Here is a 17,712-nt window from a genome sequence, read left to right as displayed (position 1 = left end):
AATATTTAAATTTAAAAAATGCATAATCAAAGCACGAATAAATGTTTTGCAGCATTCACCACCGTCCATTGTCTCAGACTTGTATACAGAAATCAGGGAGGGACATGTGCTTTTGGATCTGCTGGAGGTCCTTTCAGGACAACAACTGGTAAGATAGCTCTGTTGGGTGCGATCCTGTTTGTCTAAAGTCAATAATAAAACACATTTTATTTTATTTTTTAAAAAAGCACCTTGAAACTTTTTATTGTCCATCAAGCTCTTTTGGTATTGGCATACTTCAATTTCCTTTCCTTTCCTCTGGCATGTTACAGGCAGGGCCTTGTGTGAGTTTGACATGCAGATAGAAACTGTGCTATGTGGTGCCAGATTTGGGGTCTTGAAGTTCTGAGCTGTCCTTAAAAAAACATTCCAAGTTACTAGGTCTGAAGGTTGCTCAGAAAACTTGGAAATGTCTCAACACTCCCCACTTTCCCCCACTGTATTCTATCAATTCTTTGTTTGCATCCGCCTGCAAAAAAAAGCATTAAGTAATTGACATTTCTGAATCATAAAAGCAGAATATGTTCTGCCACAATAACATAAGACGATGCCCTGTTAGATCAGACCAAAGGCCTATTTAATCCAGCATCCTGTTTTCCCAGAGTGGCCAAACAGATGTAAATATAATTTCAGTTTTCTGTTCATAAGATTTGGATTTATTTTATTTTTTGTTGTTGAGAATACTCAGACCTGATTATAAAATGAATTATCATAGCCTCTCTTGCCTTCTGCTCTTGAAGCTACTGGGTCTAATCTGCACTATTCATTTGAAGCACCATTCTAAACAGTCATGGCTTCCCCCAAAAGAATCCTGGGAACTGTTAAGGGTGCTCAGAGTTGTCAGGAGACCGCTATTCCTCTCACAGAGTTACAGTTTCTGGAAACAGAGAATGCTTGTTAAACCACTCTGAGAACTATAGCTCTGTAAGTAGTATAGAGGTCTTCTAACAACTCTTGGCATCTTAGCATACTACATTCCCCAGGATTCTTGGGGGGAAGCCACGACTGCTTAAAGTGGTATTACACTCCAAAATGTCATTGTGCCAAGATAATTTGGGGCTATAGTGGGAAGCATCTCAACACATTACATAATGGCACATTCTTCCTGTTTATCCTTGTCTCCATTTCCTTCCCTTTCCTTTATTGTTTGTCTTTTGTCTGCTTTTGGATTGTAAGCTCCTTGAGGCTCGGACCTGTCCTCTCATGTGCATTTATTTATTAAATTTATATCCTGCCCTTCTTCCTGGAAAGAGCCCATGGTGGCAAACACACAATAAAACACTAAAAACATCTATAAAACATCTTAAAAAACAAAACATCTTTAAAACAAAACATTTTTTTTTTAAAAAAATTTAAAAACATATTTAAAAACAGGTCCAGCACAGATGCAGACTGGAATAAAGTTTCTACTTAAAAGGCTTTTTGAGATCACCAAAGCTCTCCTTCAGGCCGGATGTTATACAGTAGTGCTTACAATCTAGTATTCTGAAGTATTCTGGTGAACTTGAAAGCTTACTCAGTACTCTGTGACTCTATAGCTGGACTTGCAGTGCAATCCTATCTAATCCATGTATACTAGGAACATAGGAGGCTGTCATATACCGAGTCAGATCATCGGTCCATCTAGCTTGCTATTGTCTACACCGACTGGCAGCTGCTCTCTGGGGTTTCAGGCAAGGGTGTCTCCCAGCTCTACCTGGAGATGCCAGGGATTGAATTTGGGAACTTCTGCATGCAAAGCAGATGTTCTATCACTGAGCAATGGCCCTTCCCCAACTAAGGGTCCTTCCAGACTGGTGTTTTTTGTTGGCATACTCTACAACATGTAATTGACACAATAATAGTGCATTAGTTGTGGATTTATTCTTGAGCGTCCACACATCATTCTACTTTATTAGTTGCTCTGCAATACTTCCTGAATGTTATTGCCATGTGGAGGGGCCCTTTTGCGCTATAGTGCAACCCTTCCCCTACCCTCTCCCCAGGACATTTGTGGAATAAAAAGTTAAAGGGTTTTTGCAAGAAGTTATGGGGCATACACTGATTGGAAACAAAGCAGTATGTCCGCTTCAGAACTTTTGCAGGTGCAAACAATATTGAAAGCAGGATCACATATAACTGCCCCAATACCATGATGAGCACAAGTCATAATGAATGAACAATAAAAAGATGTCTGGAGGAGCCCCTAATGAGTATGACTCATTGAGTTCAATGGATCTTTTCCCCAGGTTAGTGGGTATAGGATTGTAGCTTCCTGTTATGCTACTATTGCTCCCCCCCCCCGAATGGATCACCATGGCTATCTGCCATGTGTAAACTTTTCACATGAGCACGGGGTTGGATTAGATGTCTTTGTGGTCCTTTCCAACTCTGCAATTCTTTGATTTTCAGTATGTTTGTAATCTAGAACATGAAAAAAACAGTCATATAAAATAAACAATGCTCATTGATGATATTAATGAAATTATTCTCTTTTCTTTTTTCTTTATAAATAGCCACGTGAGAAAGGATCTAACACCTTCCAGTGCAGAAGCAACATTGAAAATGCCTTGACTTTCCTAAAGAACAGATCGGTCAGTGTTATTGAACCCTTAAAAGAGTTTTGAGTTCACTCAGGTGCCTAAGAGCTACAAAAAAATGATAATAACATTTTCCAAGCCAACCTGTACGGCAGCATTCTTCATAAGCCCTTCTGAGAGAACTTGATGCATTGTTCTGTTTTGCATTTATTTCCAGCAGGAAATTTCACTAAAATGTTAGTTATAGATCCCAACTACAGTCAATGGGACAGTTCAAAGGGCTCCATAAATTGGGTCTTGTAGTCTTGGGGCTGCTTCTACATTATATAAATGCATACTCTTCTAGACATGAATTTACAGCCCAAAGGAACTGTCCGCTCTCTGGAGTGTACATTCATTTTACATTAGTGTGCCTGACTTTCCAAGTATGTGCATGATTAATTTTTACCTTGGATTTGCCAGATAACAACTTGGCAAACTGGACATTAAACCTTTGTATGAATGAGAAATTGCCACCCTGGGCTCCTTAATAATAATAATAATAAACATCTTGTAGTGCATGAGTACATCTGGATTTGGACTATGATGGTTTCGAAGCAGAATGAAATTATCTTTCAGAGTGTGCCTTTTTTTATTATTTCTTAGCCATGAGACACTTGGAGTCTCCTTTATCTGTAATGTTGGATCAGGATGGTGAAAAGCACACACATGCACACTCCCAGCAATGCACGTTAAAGCATCCCATAAGCACTGCTTTAAACTGTGATGCATTTCCATCCTCTTGTTCGTCAAGAAAATCCTTCTTTTTCCAGATCAAACTGATCAACATCCACATTGCTGATATCATTGAAGGGAAACCATCCATCGTGCTTGGACTGATTTGGTCAGTCATATTGCATTTTCATGTGAGTATTTGATCAAGGCCGGAAAAGAGTTTTCTCAAGTTAGTTTTCACTCAGGCGTTTTCAGTTTTCATTGTTAACTCACATGAAATCCTTGATCTTATGCCTGTTTCTTTTTATTTATCTGCTACATTTTTATGGCTGCCTGTATGTTCTCTGGGTGGCTAACATATTTCGCCTCCCTACCTCCCTGATATAATTTGTATTTATTTTTTCAGCTTTAGACGAAAAAAGTATGGCCTCAGTATTATATTGATAAAGTAAGAACCGTAACTCAGAGTTAAGATACCATGCTCATGTTAACTGCTGCTACTTGCGCCATGTTTCCCACATGGTTTTGTAAAGGAATTTTTGAACATTTTAAGAAATCATTTCTTGAAATACACTTTCATTTTATCAAAACGACAAGATACCCTCCTCAACCAAATCCAAAGCAAACCTCAAAACAATCCCCTTTATGCCCAAAGCATGTTCACTCCTAGGCTAGACTATTTCTGAGATTCAATTCAAATGTGTGTGTTTGAGGTGGAATAGTCCTCAGGTGGTGACTATACCATCTCAGTTTTCACATGGCATTCATTTTAAAGTGGCTTTCAGGTGCAAACCAAATCCCACATGACAAACATGCAGAGAGAAGCCTAGCTAGAACCTTTCCTCTGATGTGGCATTTCCACATACCTCGCCCATGTGAGGGTTTTCACAAACATCCTTGCGTGAGGCCTGTACTATCTTGGAATCACCCATTTGAATTAGCTCTTATTCCTCTGTGTTCTTATTTATTTATTTATTTGTTGTGTCATATTTCTACCCCACCCTTCCTCCCAAAATGGAGCCCAGGGCAGCTCACAATAATGAAACTACTTATCCTAAAAGCAATTAAATTATCAATCAAGCGACAACAGAAGACAACAGTTAATACCCGCAGCATAAAAGCCTACGTAAACTACTTTCCAAAGTCCTGGACAAATAAAAATAAACATTCTGCCTGAATGCAGCCAGAGAGGGGGACTGCCTGATTTCCCCTGGGAGGGAGTTCCTTAAATGGGGTGCTGCCACCAGGAAGTCCCTGTGTCATATCCCCATCCTCCGTATCACTCTCACTGGTGGGACCTCAAAGAGAGCCTCTCACCCAGATTGTAAATTTGGGGTCAGATGTGAAGGTGTTCCTTCAAGGACTTGGGTTCCACAACATTTAGGTCTTTGTACACTAGTTTTTATCAATGACTTCTGAATGAACCTGTTCTTTTTTCCCTGCTTAATTCCTCATTGATAGATTGAAGAGTTAGCCCGGACTCTTTCTTGTGGGTACAGTCATCCTTCTACAGACAGTTCGAGTGCTGTAGAGTCATCGCCGACAGCAAGCCCGCCAGCAAAAAGAAATGCTAAAGCAAAGGAACGATGGAAGATGTCGGCAAAGAAAGCTCTGCTGTTGTGGGCTAAGGAGCAGTGCGCCATGTACGTAAGGGTGGGCAAATTGGTCTGTTTCTTACCCACGTCACTTCTGCATGCGTTCACCTACAAGTCTGTTCCATCCTGTTTCTGCATCAGGACTAGCCCCATTCCCTCTTAAGTATCCAAAGAGGACCATTGCTCCCATTCAATCAGGTGTTGATATGAAGATGGTAGGCGCGCTTTGCTGTTACGGGCAATGCTCCAGGAAAGGGCAAAAGGAGGAATGAGAGAGGCGTGGTTAACGAGATGAATATGCACAAGTGCAGTTACATGTGCTTAAGCTTAGTAATATAAGAACACAGTAAAAAACAGCCTGGTCCATCTAGCTCGGTATTATCTACACTGACTGGCAGCAGCTTTCCAGGGTGTCACATTGGCATCTCTCCCAGCCCTACCTGGAGATGCCAGGGATCGAACCTGGGACCTTCTGCACACAAAACAGATGCTCATTCACTGAGCTACCGCCCTTTCCTTTATTTCATTTGGGAATAGGGAGCAAGCAAAAGCCTTCTTAGTAGAATCGAAAAGCACAGAACTCTCCTAAGGGAGGAGATAAGTTAGTATCTGCTATTTGTTTATTCTCTAATAGGCAGAAAAACCCTTCCGGTTTAAGAACATACCTATAGTCAACAGATATTTCATTCTAACTTTAAAAAGCAGGGAAATTGGGGAGCTATAGTGAATGCACCAGGGGAGCAGGAGACCTGACCTCCAAGCACATGGTCTGCCACTGAACTATAGCCCTTCCCCAAGGGCATCCATGCTGACCTGCTGAAGCAACCAATTCAGCATATGGGGTTAGCTGCAATTGGGGCAGCAGACCACCTGCCCCAAGCAAGCACCCCCCTCACCCTCCAATTCCCTTGGGTGTCAGAGCCCTTCCATGTCCACCTCACTAACAGAGGAACATAGGACATTGCCTTATACCAAGTTAGACCACTGGTCCATCTGGCAAGGTGCTGTTGGCACTGATTGGCAATGGCTCTCCAGGGTTCCAGACAGGGTCCTCTCTCGAGATGCCGATGGGGATTGAAGGTGGGATCTTCTGTGTGCAAAGCAGATGCTCTGCCACTGAGCTGTGGGCCCCTTCCCCGAGATTGGAGGGACCTGATCTTGTAAGATTGTCCATGGGGCGAAAAGCTTTCCCTGTCTTGACCAAAGAACTTTTAAGTTGATTTGGTCAACAGTGGTGGATAGAAATAATTAGAGGAGAGAGAGAGAGAGGCTGCTTTCAGACATAGGGCTTACTGTGTTAGTTTAACAGGTTAAAATGGCAGCACTTCTGTCCCGATTTCTAAAATTCCTTTCACGCTGCACTACCTGTTGCGTTAAGGAACAGTAGCCTTTTCAGCCTTTTGTTGTGTACCTTCAAGTCAATCACGACTTATGGCGACCCTATGAATCAGTGACCTCCTATAGCATCAGTCGTGACATGCGCACTGTAGTTCCCCACTGTGTGGGAGGTCTAAGATCTCTTCCCATCACCATACAACTCCTATCCCTTTAGCATCTGACTTTAAAAAAAAATTGTATAGACACAGGGGTGTGTCTGGGAAGTGTTGGTACTACCTGCATCTAAGCCGGAATACCAGTACAAATTTCATCAGGCAACCTCTCTCCCCCGTGCGCCTAAAGGGCAGGAGCGCATTGCATTCTGGGATGCCTGTCATGTGAGCGGCTGCAGCTAGTGAAAAACTCCCACAATTTTCCGGGTTCCCAAGCTTGCAAATGGATTGTTTCTGGTATCATTTATCATGAAAATTAGCGCTAAACTTGCACTATATTCCACTGGAATTCCAGAGCTAGCTTGTACATCGAGTGAAAGATCAAATATATCATGCAAATTACCAGGTAAGAAATAATCAGAATTACAGAATAAAGTGCAGTGTGAAAACAGCCAGAGAAAATGTCTGACTAGGTCAGGTGATTTCCCCTGTCCAAGTGAATTCAGGCCAGTGCCAGACACTGTGCCAATAAACCCTCACATTCTAAACAAGTGAGATCGCTGAGTTCACCCGCTGTGCCCACGCCTTAGCCTTTGTTCACCTTTCTCAATATCTACACTGTACAAGCCATTTTTTAATTTACCATTGTATCAGCACTCAGTTGTGACTCATACTTGCATCTCTGGGTATGGCTGCAATTTCTAGGAAAGTATTTGTATTACTTGTATTTGTATTATAATGGGTCCCATTATTAAAACTGAGGGTCCCTCCAGACTGGTGTTTTATTGCAGGTGTCTTCTGCAGCATGTACTTGATACAATAATAGAGCATTAGTGTCAAGAAAGTTGGACAGTGAAAAAGTGGATTAGACAAAAATCAACTCATTTGAAATGTGGTGTTGGAGGAGAGCTTTGCGCATACCACGGACTGCGAAAAAGACAAATAACTGGGTGTTAGAACAAATTAAATCAGAACTATCACTAGAAGCTAAAATGATGAAACTGAGGTTATCATACTTTGGACACATCATGAGAAGACATGATTCAATAGAAAAGTCAATAATGCTGGGAAAAACAGAAGGGAGTAGGAAAAGAGGAAGGCCAAACAAGAGATGGATTGATTCCATAAAGGAAGCCACAGACCTGAACTTACAAGATCTGAACAGGGTGGTTCAGGACAGATGCTCTTGGAGGTCACTGGTTCATAGGGTCACCATAAGTTGTAGTCGACTTGGAGGCATATAACAACAGCAACAGTGTGTTCTGTAACACTTCCCCTATTCCCCTGATGGAGCAACAATTCCCAGAGTAGGTTTTTAAAAAAATATATATTAATTTTTTATTTGCAAATTTAACAATAAAAGTAAAGAAAAAGAAAACAAAGTAAAAATAATGAAGTAGAATAAAATAAATATTTAAGAAACAAAAAATAAGAAAAAGAAATAATATATGAATACAGCTAATAACCATGATGAATCATCATCAGTTTACAATACGGATGCAATAACCATTAGTACATGCACCTTGAATTAAGCGTATAAGTATACGCCCTCCAGTTGTCCAAAAGGTATCCACTCAAAATTAATGTCTATATGAAATATGATCAAATGTAGCCAGGGCATTCAGGCCCTCAGTCCATTGCATAATAGACAGTGGGCATTATCCTTCTAGGCTCAAAGTATTTTAGCTACCATAACGGGATTACAAAATCAACTTTTCATCCTGCTGTTAACCCTCATACTACAGGAATGTAACTTAAAAGAATGTAAATTAAACAGTCCCATAGTGGTTTAACAATCAGTCCCTCCTTCCAGGGAACTCTGCAGATTGCAGCTCTGTGAAGGGCTCAACACCCTTAACAAACTGCACTTTCCGAAATTGTTTGGGGGAAGCCATGACTGTATAAAGTGGTATACCTGCTTTAAATGTATAGTGCAGATGGGGCCTTAGGAAGGAAGGTGTTTACACCTGGGTGGTGGGAAAGGCTGTCAGAGGGGGGCGATTATGGGCCTACAGCTTGTTTCCTATTGCTTAACTTGGCTAAGATGCAAACAGTATTATGCTTGTGGCAGGCTGTAAAAGCAGATCCTGATAGGAAGGTGGGAATTAAACACACGGTTGACAGCACACCATCCCTGCTTACAGGAATAACTGAAGAGACACTGTTTTGTGTGTGTGTTTTATCCCTTTGTGCACAGGCATGGATCTATCAGTGTTGCAGATTTCAAGTCTAGTTGGAGGAATGGATTGGCTTTCTTAGCTGTCATTCATGCCTTAAGGCCAGACTTGGTTGACATGGAGAGAGCAAAAGGTAGACCCAACAAAGATAATCTGAAGGAGGCCTTCCAAATTGCAGAGAGGGAGCTAAATATTCCCCGGCTACTTGAACCTGAAGGTAAATCTTCCATTTCATCTACTTGGAATGAAGCATCTTTAGTCATAACAGTGCCCATTGTACTTAACAACATACATTGGCTTTATTGTGAGATTTTTGAGCCTGTTTTTAATATTAATTGGGAGGGAAATATACAAAGGTCCCTAACTGAAAATAAAGGTTAGGAATTTAAGCAAGCAACAGTTGCAAGAGTCCTTAGGTGGAGATGGCTAAACTTTCATAATACAGGGGACTTTATGTTCAACTATTGACTCTTTCCAGTGTCTCTTTCATGTAGACATATGGAGCTGCCTTATACTGGGGATCATACTATTGGTCCATCTGGCCTGATATTGTCTACCCTGACTGGCAGTGGCTCGCAAAAGAGATCCCTTTTGCTGCCTTGCTGTCTGTGATCCTTGAACTGGACATGCCAGGAATTGAACACGGGATACAGTCGTCCCCATCACTTGCTTCTGTTCATCCCGTGCCTCTGCTGTCATGCTTAAAGGCCCAGTACTACCTGGAGAGGACCAGTTGCATGTGCAGTTGTCCCGTGCACTGATTTAGGATTGGGGTGATGCTTAGGCAATAAAAGCTAGAGATGGGTAAGCAGCCTGGCGCTTGTCCTGAAAATGAATTGGGATAAAAGGGAAATGAATGGAAATTGTTCCATTTGAACAGCTGAAGTCCCTTGAGGACATCTTTGAGTGTACACCATGGACAATTCCTCTCTTGCCTGCTACCCCATCTCCTCCCCAAAGGGGGGGAGACCCCCTCACCTTGGGTAAGAAGGTCAAGGTACCCGATGGTAGAGGGCTCCCTCGAAGAGGAAGTAGCCCAGCAGTAAGAAAATGGTGCTTGCACCCCCAATATCTTCCACTGCCTGCTACCCCATCACTCTGGGGCAGGGAGTTGAGTTGGAGGGCTCCCTCAAAGATGGGCTGCTAGCATATTTTTCCACCAGGAAACATGGGGAATGGGGGGGGAGGTTAACCTGCATGATCCTCAGTGGCATCTTTGAGGGAATCCTCCACCATCTGGTACTTCAACCCTCTTCCCGAAGGCGAGCCCCCCCGGAAGATGTAGACAAATTAGGCAGCAGAGAAAGAATTGGAGGTGCAAGCTGAATCAAGCTGGGGAGCTCCTCTCTGGTGGCTGTTTTTACCTTCATCCTGCTTGCAGGAGTTCAAGCAGGGGTGTCCACAAAGGAAGAAGCCTGCATAGTGTTTGCTGGTCATGTGATGGTGGGTCTTAAAATCTTACAGCAGGAGTGAGGAATGAATCCACTAAAAAAGGAGCGTCCCACACCAGTAGGGCAAAGTGAGTTTTGAAGAGGCTGAAAAAGCTGGATCTGTACCATTTTTTATTGGAAGCAAGATACTGTGTGATCAGACCTCATGTGCTTTACAAAGGTGTTAATAGCTTCTGGCATTTTACAGATGTTGATGTCATCAGTCCAGATGAGAAATCCATCATGACCTATGTGGCTCAGTTTCTGCAGTGTTTCAAAAGTTTACCTGTGGCTGAAGTGGAGATGCAGGTATGTGACGTATTTCATCTTGAACCAGATCTCATAACTTCACTGTTTGCTTTGGGTCAAAATTTTGAACGATCTTGAAACATCCTTTAGAGCGGGGGGCCTACCCCAGTACAGAGGTCTGATCTGCCTCCCTACAAGCAAGTTTCATTGGCCCCCAAGACCCTGCCGGTAAAAATACATGTTTTTAAAAAGTAGACATAGTGCTGGGGTGACCAAAGCCTAGTGCCCTGTAAACTGCCCCTCCCCAGTAATAAGGTCAATCATTGATGAGTAGAAAGGAGGCAATGGCCCCCTCTCCTGAGCTGATCTGCACAGATCAGTGGGGGGGATGTGATATTGCCTGTGTGTGTGCATGCGAGGGTGTCGATGTGGGGTAGCTACACCCACTTTTGGCCATAGCCACTGCAACACAATGGGAGGTAAAGAACCTTTTTACTCCTTTCCTTCCACAACTGCCTCTCGAGGTAGGCCAGCTTTGTCAAAAGTTCTGTACGCTGCCACCACACCTCTTTTTGGATCTCTTAGCCTGGACAGGAGTGCTTTCCGGGATCCAAGGCTAAATTCTTAAAGGGGAAACAGAAACAGCACCCACCACACTTGTCCCTCCCAGGAGGACCAATGTAGCTTGGCGTTCTCTTTACCAACCCCCCTGAACTTATAAGCAGGGACGGAAGAATCTGGGTCAGTTTCATTTCTCTCCATTTCTCATTTTTTCCAATCTTGAATTCAGTTCTCTGAACATTTCTGCAGCAATTTGCACATTTTTCTTTAAAAAAAATCTTCATGAAAATTCACCAGGATTTTCATGTGAATTTCTCCTGATAAAAAGATTTTTGTATGCAGTTTTAACTAATGTACACATTTTTTGCAAGCAGTTTCTCCCAATATCATGCATTTTTGTATGTTATTTTCACAAATATATGCATTTTTATGCACATATCTCCCTAATATATGCATTTTTAACACTGATTGGTTGGAGAACTGCATCACAAAATTCATATAAATGCCTTACTTACAAGGGAAAGCAGAGAGAGCTTCCAGCCTACTTGTCTCTGTGCGGCTGACCTCCTAGCAACAGTGTTGCTGCTGCTTCCTGGGAGGGTGATGGAACAGTCAGCAGGGATTTTGATACTGTGCAGGCACACCAGCGGAAACACTAGATTGGCTCCACTGATGCACACCTCCCCTCCCTCCCAGTAAGCGAAAGCAGCTTCATTGCTGGGAGGTTAGGTGCGCCACACAGCAGCACCCCTCCCCACCAGCCTCTACTGTGTGAAATTTTAGTTAGTTAGTTAGTTTGTTGTTGTTATTTATTAGATTTGTTAGTCGCTTGCTACCAAAGGTCTCCAAGTGACATACAACACTGTTCAAAACAGAAACATCATTCCGTAAAAAAAGAAAACAATAAAACGGCAACAACAGCCCCCCTACGGTCACAGAAAGCTTTGGCAGCATACTCATAATAAACAGTACCATCCTAGTCTGTCAAAAGCCTGGGTAAAAATATAAGAGGAGGAGGGCCAGGATCTCTTCTTGATCACCCCAGAACCCCTTCCAACTCTACTACTCAATGACTCTATGATAAGTCTTTACCTGGTGCCAAAAAGATGTCAATGAAGGTGCCAGGTGGACCTCACTGGAGAGAGCATTCCACAGATGGGGCATCACAACTGAAAACTAGTATAGTGGCACCTACCTTTTGGAATTCCCTCCTCTTAAATATTAGACAGGCGCCATCTCTGTTATCTTTCCGACGCCTACTGAAGACTTTCCTCTTTCAACAAACCTTTTAAGTTGAGACCTTATCCCAGTCTGCATCTATGTTGGAATTGCTTTTTAAGATTTTTAAAGCCTTTTTTTAAAATATGTTTTTAAAGATGTTTTGTTTTAATATATTTTAATATTGGTTTTTATGATGTTTTGATGTTATGATGTTTAGTGTTTTTGTTTGCCGCCCTGGGTTCCTAATGGGAGGAAGGGCGGGATATAAATTTAATAAATAATAATTTAAAAAGGCCTTCTCCCTTGCCACCACCCTCTGAGCCTCCCTCAGAGGGACCTGAAGAAGGGCCTCAGCAGAAGATCTTGGGAATATGTTTCACAGAGTGCAATCTTCTGTAACAGTGTAAACTGGAACTTTCAGGAGGAGTGATTTAAAAAATGGCAACTTTCTGTTCTGTTTCTCAGGGAAAAGTCAACCAGACCTTGAGCTGGCTGGATGCTCAGGAAAAGAAGTTAGCAAAGTTGCTAACAGAGACTGAGATCATGGCCTTCCACACGAAGTTCCAAGTAAGTATCATTGTAAACTTACACTTTTGGAGATAGTATTGGTCACAGGAAATGCACCAGTATAAATAACTGAAGGTAATTTATTGCATCATTCTGTAAAACAAAGCTTCGGCGTTTTCCGGACAATTTTTTTTTAAAAAAAACAACAACCCCAATATCTTTATTCAGTTTGAGAAAAGTATTAAACTTTTGAATATTGGAATGTGTAATAGGATCTAGAAAGAAAACATGAAAACAACTTCAGAACTCCAAGGGGAAAACTGCAAAACAGATTAAGCTGAAAGATCAAACCAATATTGCAACCTACTCAACATTCACAGAAGTTTGAGAAAGCATACAGAAATCTGTAAGGGGTTTGTCAGGCAAAGGAAATACAAGCACAACTACATGAGAACATGATAAGAGTCCTGTTCAGTCAGAGAGTTCTCCATCTAGTCCAGCATTCTGTTCCCGCAGTGGCCAAATCCTGTGAAACTCACAAGCAGGACAGCAGCCTAACAGCACTCTCCCCTTCTGCAGTTTCCAGCAGCTGGTGCTCAGAGACATACTGCATCTTAGGGCAGCATATAGCCCCCAGGACTAGTAACCATTGATAAAACATAAGAATAGCCATGCTAGAGCCTTCACCCGTTATTGCTCCCCAATGCCTCTGAATCTGCACAGTGCCATCATGATTCATAGCCTTTGATAGCCTTATCCTCCATTCATTTTTCTGATCTCCTTTTTCAAGCCATCTAGTGGCCATCCTAGGAACATGGAAAGCTGCCTTTTCCCCCAAGTCAGACCACTGGTCCATTTATCTCAGTATTGTCTACACTTACTGACGGCGGCTCTCTAGGGTTTCAGACAGAAGGCATTCCTAGCTGTACCTGGAGATGCCGGGGATTGAACCAAGTACCTTTGGCATGCACAATGGCTATGCTGTACCTTCACTGTCAGAGGCAGTATACTTCTGAATATCAGTTGCTGGAGACTGAAGGAGGGGAGAGTGTTGTTGCGTTCAGGTGCTGCTTGCCATAGACATCTGGTTGGCCACAATGAGATTTTTAGAAAATGTTTTTAACGTTTTGTTTTAATGTATTTTACGGTCTTTTTATGATGTTTTAAAGTGGCTCTGAGTGGTAAGCGGTGGTTACGCAGCCGAAAGCTCTGCTCACGGCCGGAGTTCAATTCCAGGGTAAGGAGGAAGTCGAATCTCTGGTAAAAGGGGTCGAGGTCCACTCAGCTTTCCATCCATCCGTGGTTGATAAAAAGAGTACCCGGCATATGCTGGGGGGTAAAGAAAGGCCGGGGACGGAACTGGCAATCCCACCCCATATATATGGTCTGCCTAGTAAACGTCGCAAGACGTCACCCCAAGAGTCGGAAATGACTCACACTACAAGTGTGGGGACACCTTTACCTTTACCTTAAAATGTTTTTAGTGTTTCTGTTTGCCGCCTTGGGCTCCTGCTGGGAGGAAGGGTGGGATATAAATCAAATAATAAATAAATAATAAATAAAATGAGAACAGGGTGCTGGACTAGATAGCCCTTCGGTCTGAAGCAGGAGGACTCTTGTTATGTTACTATATATCATAGCTAATAGCCATCGATAGATCTATCCTCTGTCTATTGATCTAGTCCTGTTTTAAAAGTTAATACATCACCTGTCTCTTTCTTTATACATTTTAATTCCTAGGAGATGCTGTTGTTTATGGAAACATTTCACGAGGAGAAAAAGGCTTTCCTGTCTGTACTGTCACCCAAAAGAAAAGCATCGGAACTGAGCGGAGATTACCTGAGGATAAGAGAAGTGTGGGACAGCCTAACCTCTCAGGTCATTGGGATGTTTTGAGGCAGCTGCAGTTTATGTTGTTGATGATGTGAAAGGCATTTGCTCCTGTGTGGGATGGCCAATGGCGCTGGGAAATACTTCATGCCGTAAAAATGTGGTGCAAAGATGACATCACTATTTTATTACAGATAACAACTGGGATAAAGATTTTAGAAGGCTTGTTGAAAGACGAATGTTTTTAGCAGGCACCAAAAAGGCAACAGAGAAAATGCGTGCTTCATGTGCAATTATCTGCATCCCACACATTGTGTAATGCATGTTGTGAAGATGATTACACATGAGCCTTCCTAGACCTTTCTACCTGTGACCTTTGGGAAGAGGCCCACCTTGTTTTATAGCCTAGTCGTTTTGTTAACACACACATGAGTGCTTGTGTTCAACAATACAGAACCTTTGTGAATTGTTAGACAATAAGAAGACCCTGCTGGATCAGGCCAGCGGCCCATCAAGTCCAGCATCCTGTTCTCACAGTGGCCAACCAGGTGCCCATGGGAAGCCCGCAGGCAGGACCTGAGCGCAAGAGCACTCTCCCCCTCTGCAGTTTGCAGCAGCTGGTATTTGGAAGCATACCACCGCAGCTATGGAGGCAGAACATAGCTATTGTGGCTAGTAGCCACTGATAGCCTTATCCTCCATGAATTTGTCCAATTCCCTCTTAAAGCCATCCAAGTTGGTGGCCATCAGTGCCTCCTGTGGAAGTAAATTCCAGAATTTAACTATACGCAGTGTGAAGAATTATTTTCTTTTGTCTGAATCTTCCAACATTTAGCTTCATTGGATGTCTGCGAGTTCTATATCTGAGTCTTGTTTTTCTAGATGAATGAATGGAAAGCAAAGCTGGACCGTTTGTTACCTCCACCTCTAGATGCAATTGAGTCCTGGCTGCAAGAGATTGAACATAAGCTGGCAGAAGATCTACCAGACTTTCAAGTCCCCTGTAAAGCAATGGTTGCCCTTGAAGGAAAAAGGAGGTCCATCGAGGTTGGTTAGGGAAAATAAAATAGGATTTTTAATATACATACACACTGTTGCTAGTGCAGGCGTGGGGAACCTTTCATCTTCCAGATATTTCTGAACTACAACTCCCATCATCCCTGGCCATTGCCCTTGCTGGCTGGAGCTGATGGGAGTTGTACTTCAGCAACATATGGAAGGATCCCCACACTGGCAATAGTGCCTTGATTAAAGTGAGGCTGATTTGCACCTTCCATTCCTCTGCACCTACAGTGGTGTAGCCTAATAAAAACACGATTGGGCCTTTCGGTAAAGAGAGATTTCTGGGGTTGGGTTTATAACTGTGCTCCCAAACCATGGAGCCTGTGCTGCAATAATTCAGTGTAAAATCCTCTGGGAAGAGCTAGCAGTAGAGCGTTGCTGTTTCACCCTGCAGTGGTGCTTTAATCATAGGAAATATGGAAACAGTGTGATGCTTCTTCTTTCAGGGCCTGATGGAATGTTTTGAGCAACACTTGGAGACTCTGCAGTCGTTTGAGAACAAAGACGAGACAGGCATGCTGCTGGTGCCACCTCAGAAGCTGGAAGAAATGAGGAAGAGGTTTGTGTTTGCCAGATGCCTCCTTTGATCAGCCTAGGCAGCTGCGTTCAGCTGAAAAGCCAGTGCGGGTTAGTGGTTGGGGTGTTGGACTGAAATGTGGGAGACCTGGGGTTGTATTCAACGTAGCGTGCTAAGCAGATCGTTCCGTCAGTGCCAAGATTTCTCATTGTGCAATTGCCCCCTCTTCTTCCCTGGGTTTCCCTGCAACCCTCTAGCGCAGATTTGGGGATGGGACGTGTGTGCTTGGGGGAGGAGATACGGAGAACCCTGTTGTGCTACCATTTACTATAGTGCTAGTGCAGAACATTCGTTGAATATTGCCTTTGGTGCTAATCCCCACTCACCCATGAAGCTCACTGGGTGGCCTTGGGCCAGTCACCATCTCTCAGCCTGGCCAACCTCACAGGGGAGGGAGAGAACCATGCATGCCCCCTTGAGCTCCTTGGAGAAATGGTGGGGATATATAAATGTAATGATAAATAAGAGATAACTAGTTGGGTTTTCCAAATGTAGCAGCGTTGGGGTGGGAGTGCAGTGTGGCTGGAGGACATCTTCTGTTCTCAATGAGATGTATGATTGCAACCTCAGATTTCTTTGATGGGGAGCGCTTCATGGGCCAGCTTTGTACAGACAGTTTTATTTGTGTTTTTTTCTTACGTCTATAGCCCACTTTTCTTCCGTCACAGAACCCAAGGTGGCATACATGTAGTTCCCAGGCGCTGACCAGCCCTAAACCTGCTTAGCTTCAGCAGGGTGATGGCCTCATGTGCCTTCAGATCATACCATTCGACCAAAAATGTCTTCAGGCAGTATATTTTATTTTAAGAGGTTCCCCCCCCTGATCATCAGCCAGGGCCAGATTAAGCTGAGGAGGGCTCCTAGGCTGATTCTGAGCCACCTGCCGTCCCGTCCCATCCCCTCCGCTTCACCTACCTTTCCGCTTTTTTGCAGCTGCGTGCACTGCAAGCTCAGGTTTGCCATCAATCAAGATGGCGGCCGAGGTTTCCCTAAGGGGCTGAAGCCTCTGCCGCCATCTTGGTTGATGGCGTGTGTAGCACGTATGCACGCCACCAACCAAGATGGCGGCAGAGGCTTCAGACCCTTAGGGAAACCTCGGCCGCTATCTTGATTGATGGCAAACCGCAAAAAACAGTGGAGAAAAAGGTAAGTGAAGCAGGGGGATGGTGGGCGGTTCGGAAGCGCTTGTCCCGTGATCCGCGACTCCTGTCCTGCTTATGCGGATTGCGGGCCCCCAAAAGATCAGGGCCCCCAGGCTTCAGCCTACTAAGCCTAATGGATAATCCGGCCCTGTCATCAGGCCCCCCAAAAGGCTCTCAGAGCAGTTTACAAATCTCTAAAAAAAGGAAAGAAAAAGATAGTCCCTGCCCCCAGGCTTACAATCTAAAACAAAGGTGGGGAATCTCTGGCCTGTGAACTAGTCTTGGCCTGACATGGGGCCAGATTTTGCATGTGTAGCCAAACTGAGCAGGATTGCTCATCAGCTGATGAGCTAATGAGTGGGCTTTGAATCCTGCTCAGTTTGGATGCATGCACATGTTCCTTTGCTGGGAGCAGGTGCACACAGTCAAAACTCTGTGTGGGGCATTTTGAAAGACTTTTTGCAAGCAGCCCAATGCTGTTTTTAAACCTCCAGTTTTCAGAGGTTCAAAAAGCATTGTGGGGCTGTTTGCAAAAGGGCTTTCAAACAGCTGCTCTTTGAATCTGGTGATTGACCTTGCGTGATATCGTGTGACTGACA

General features: G+C 43.4%; 1 protein-coding gene across 5 annotated transcripts in view; it reads left to right on the top strand.

The window, feature by feature from the left end:
- Positions 1-17,712, top strand: part of SYNE2 (spectrin repeat containing nuclear envelope protein 2) — a 373,624-nt gene that overhangs the window by 41,530 nt on the left and 314,382 nt on the right. For all 5 annotated transcript variants that reach the window (XM_061612375.1, XM_061612372.1, XM_061612374.1 and 2 more), the window contains 10 exons: positions 53-148; positions 2,535-2,612; positions 3,371-3,463; positions 4,734-4,915; positions 8,555-8,751; positions 10,173-10,273; positions 12,461-12,562; positions 14,243-14,380; positions 15,215-15,379; positions 15,841-15,953. In XM_061612375.1, coding sequence (XP_061468359.1) covers positions 53-148; positions 2,535-2,612; positions 3,371-3,463; positions 4,734-4,915; positions 8,555-8,751; positions 10,173-10,273; positions 12,461-12,562; positions 14,243-14,380; positions 15,215-15,379; positions 15,841-15,953 — 1,265 coding nt within the window. The remainder of the gene's footprint in view (positions 1-52; positions 149-2,534; positions 2,613-3,370; positions 3,464-4,733; positions 4,916-8,554; positions 8,752-10,172; positions 10,274-12,460; positions 12,563-14,242; positions 14,381-15,214; positions 15,380-15,840; positions 15,954-17,712) is intronic.

The sequence above is a fragment of the Rhineura floridana genome, chromosome 2, assembly GCF_030035675.1.
Source record: "Rhineura floridana isolate rRhiFlo1 chromosome 2, rRhiFlo1.hap2, whole genome shotgun sequence".
NCBI classification, from domain to species: domain Eukaryota; kingdom Metazoa; phylum Chordata; class Lepidosauria; order Squamata; family Rhineuridae; genus Rhineura; species Rhineura floridana.
The sequence above is the reverse complement of the archived record's forward strand: the minus strand, read 5'-3'. Positions and strand labels throughout refer to the sequence as shown.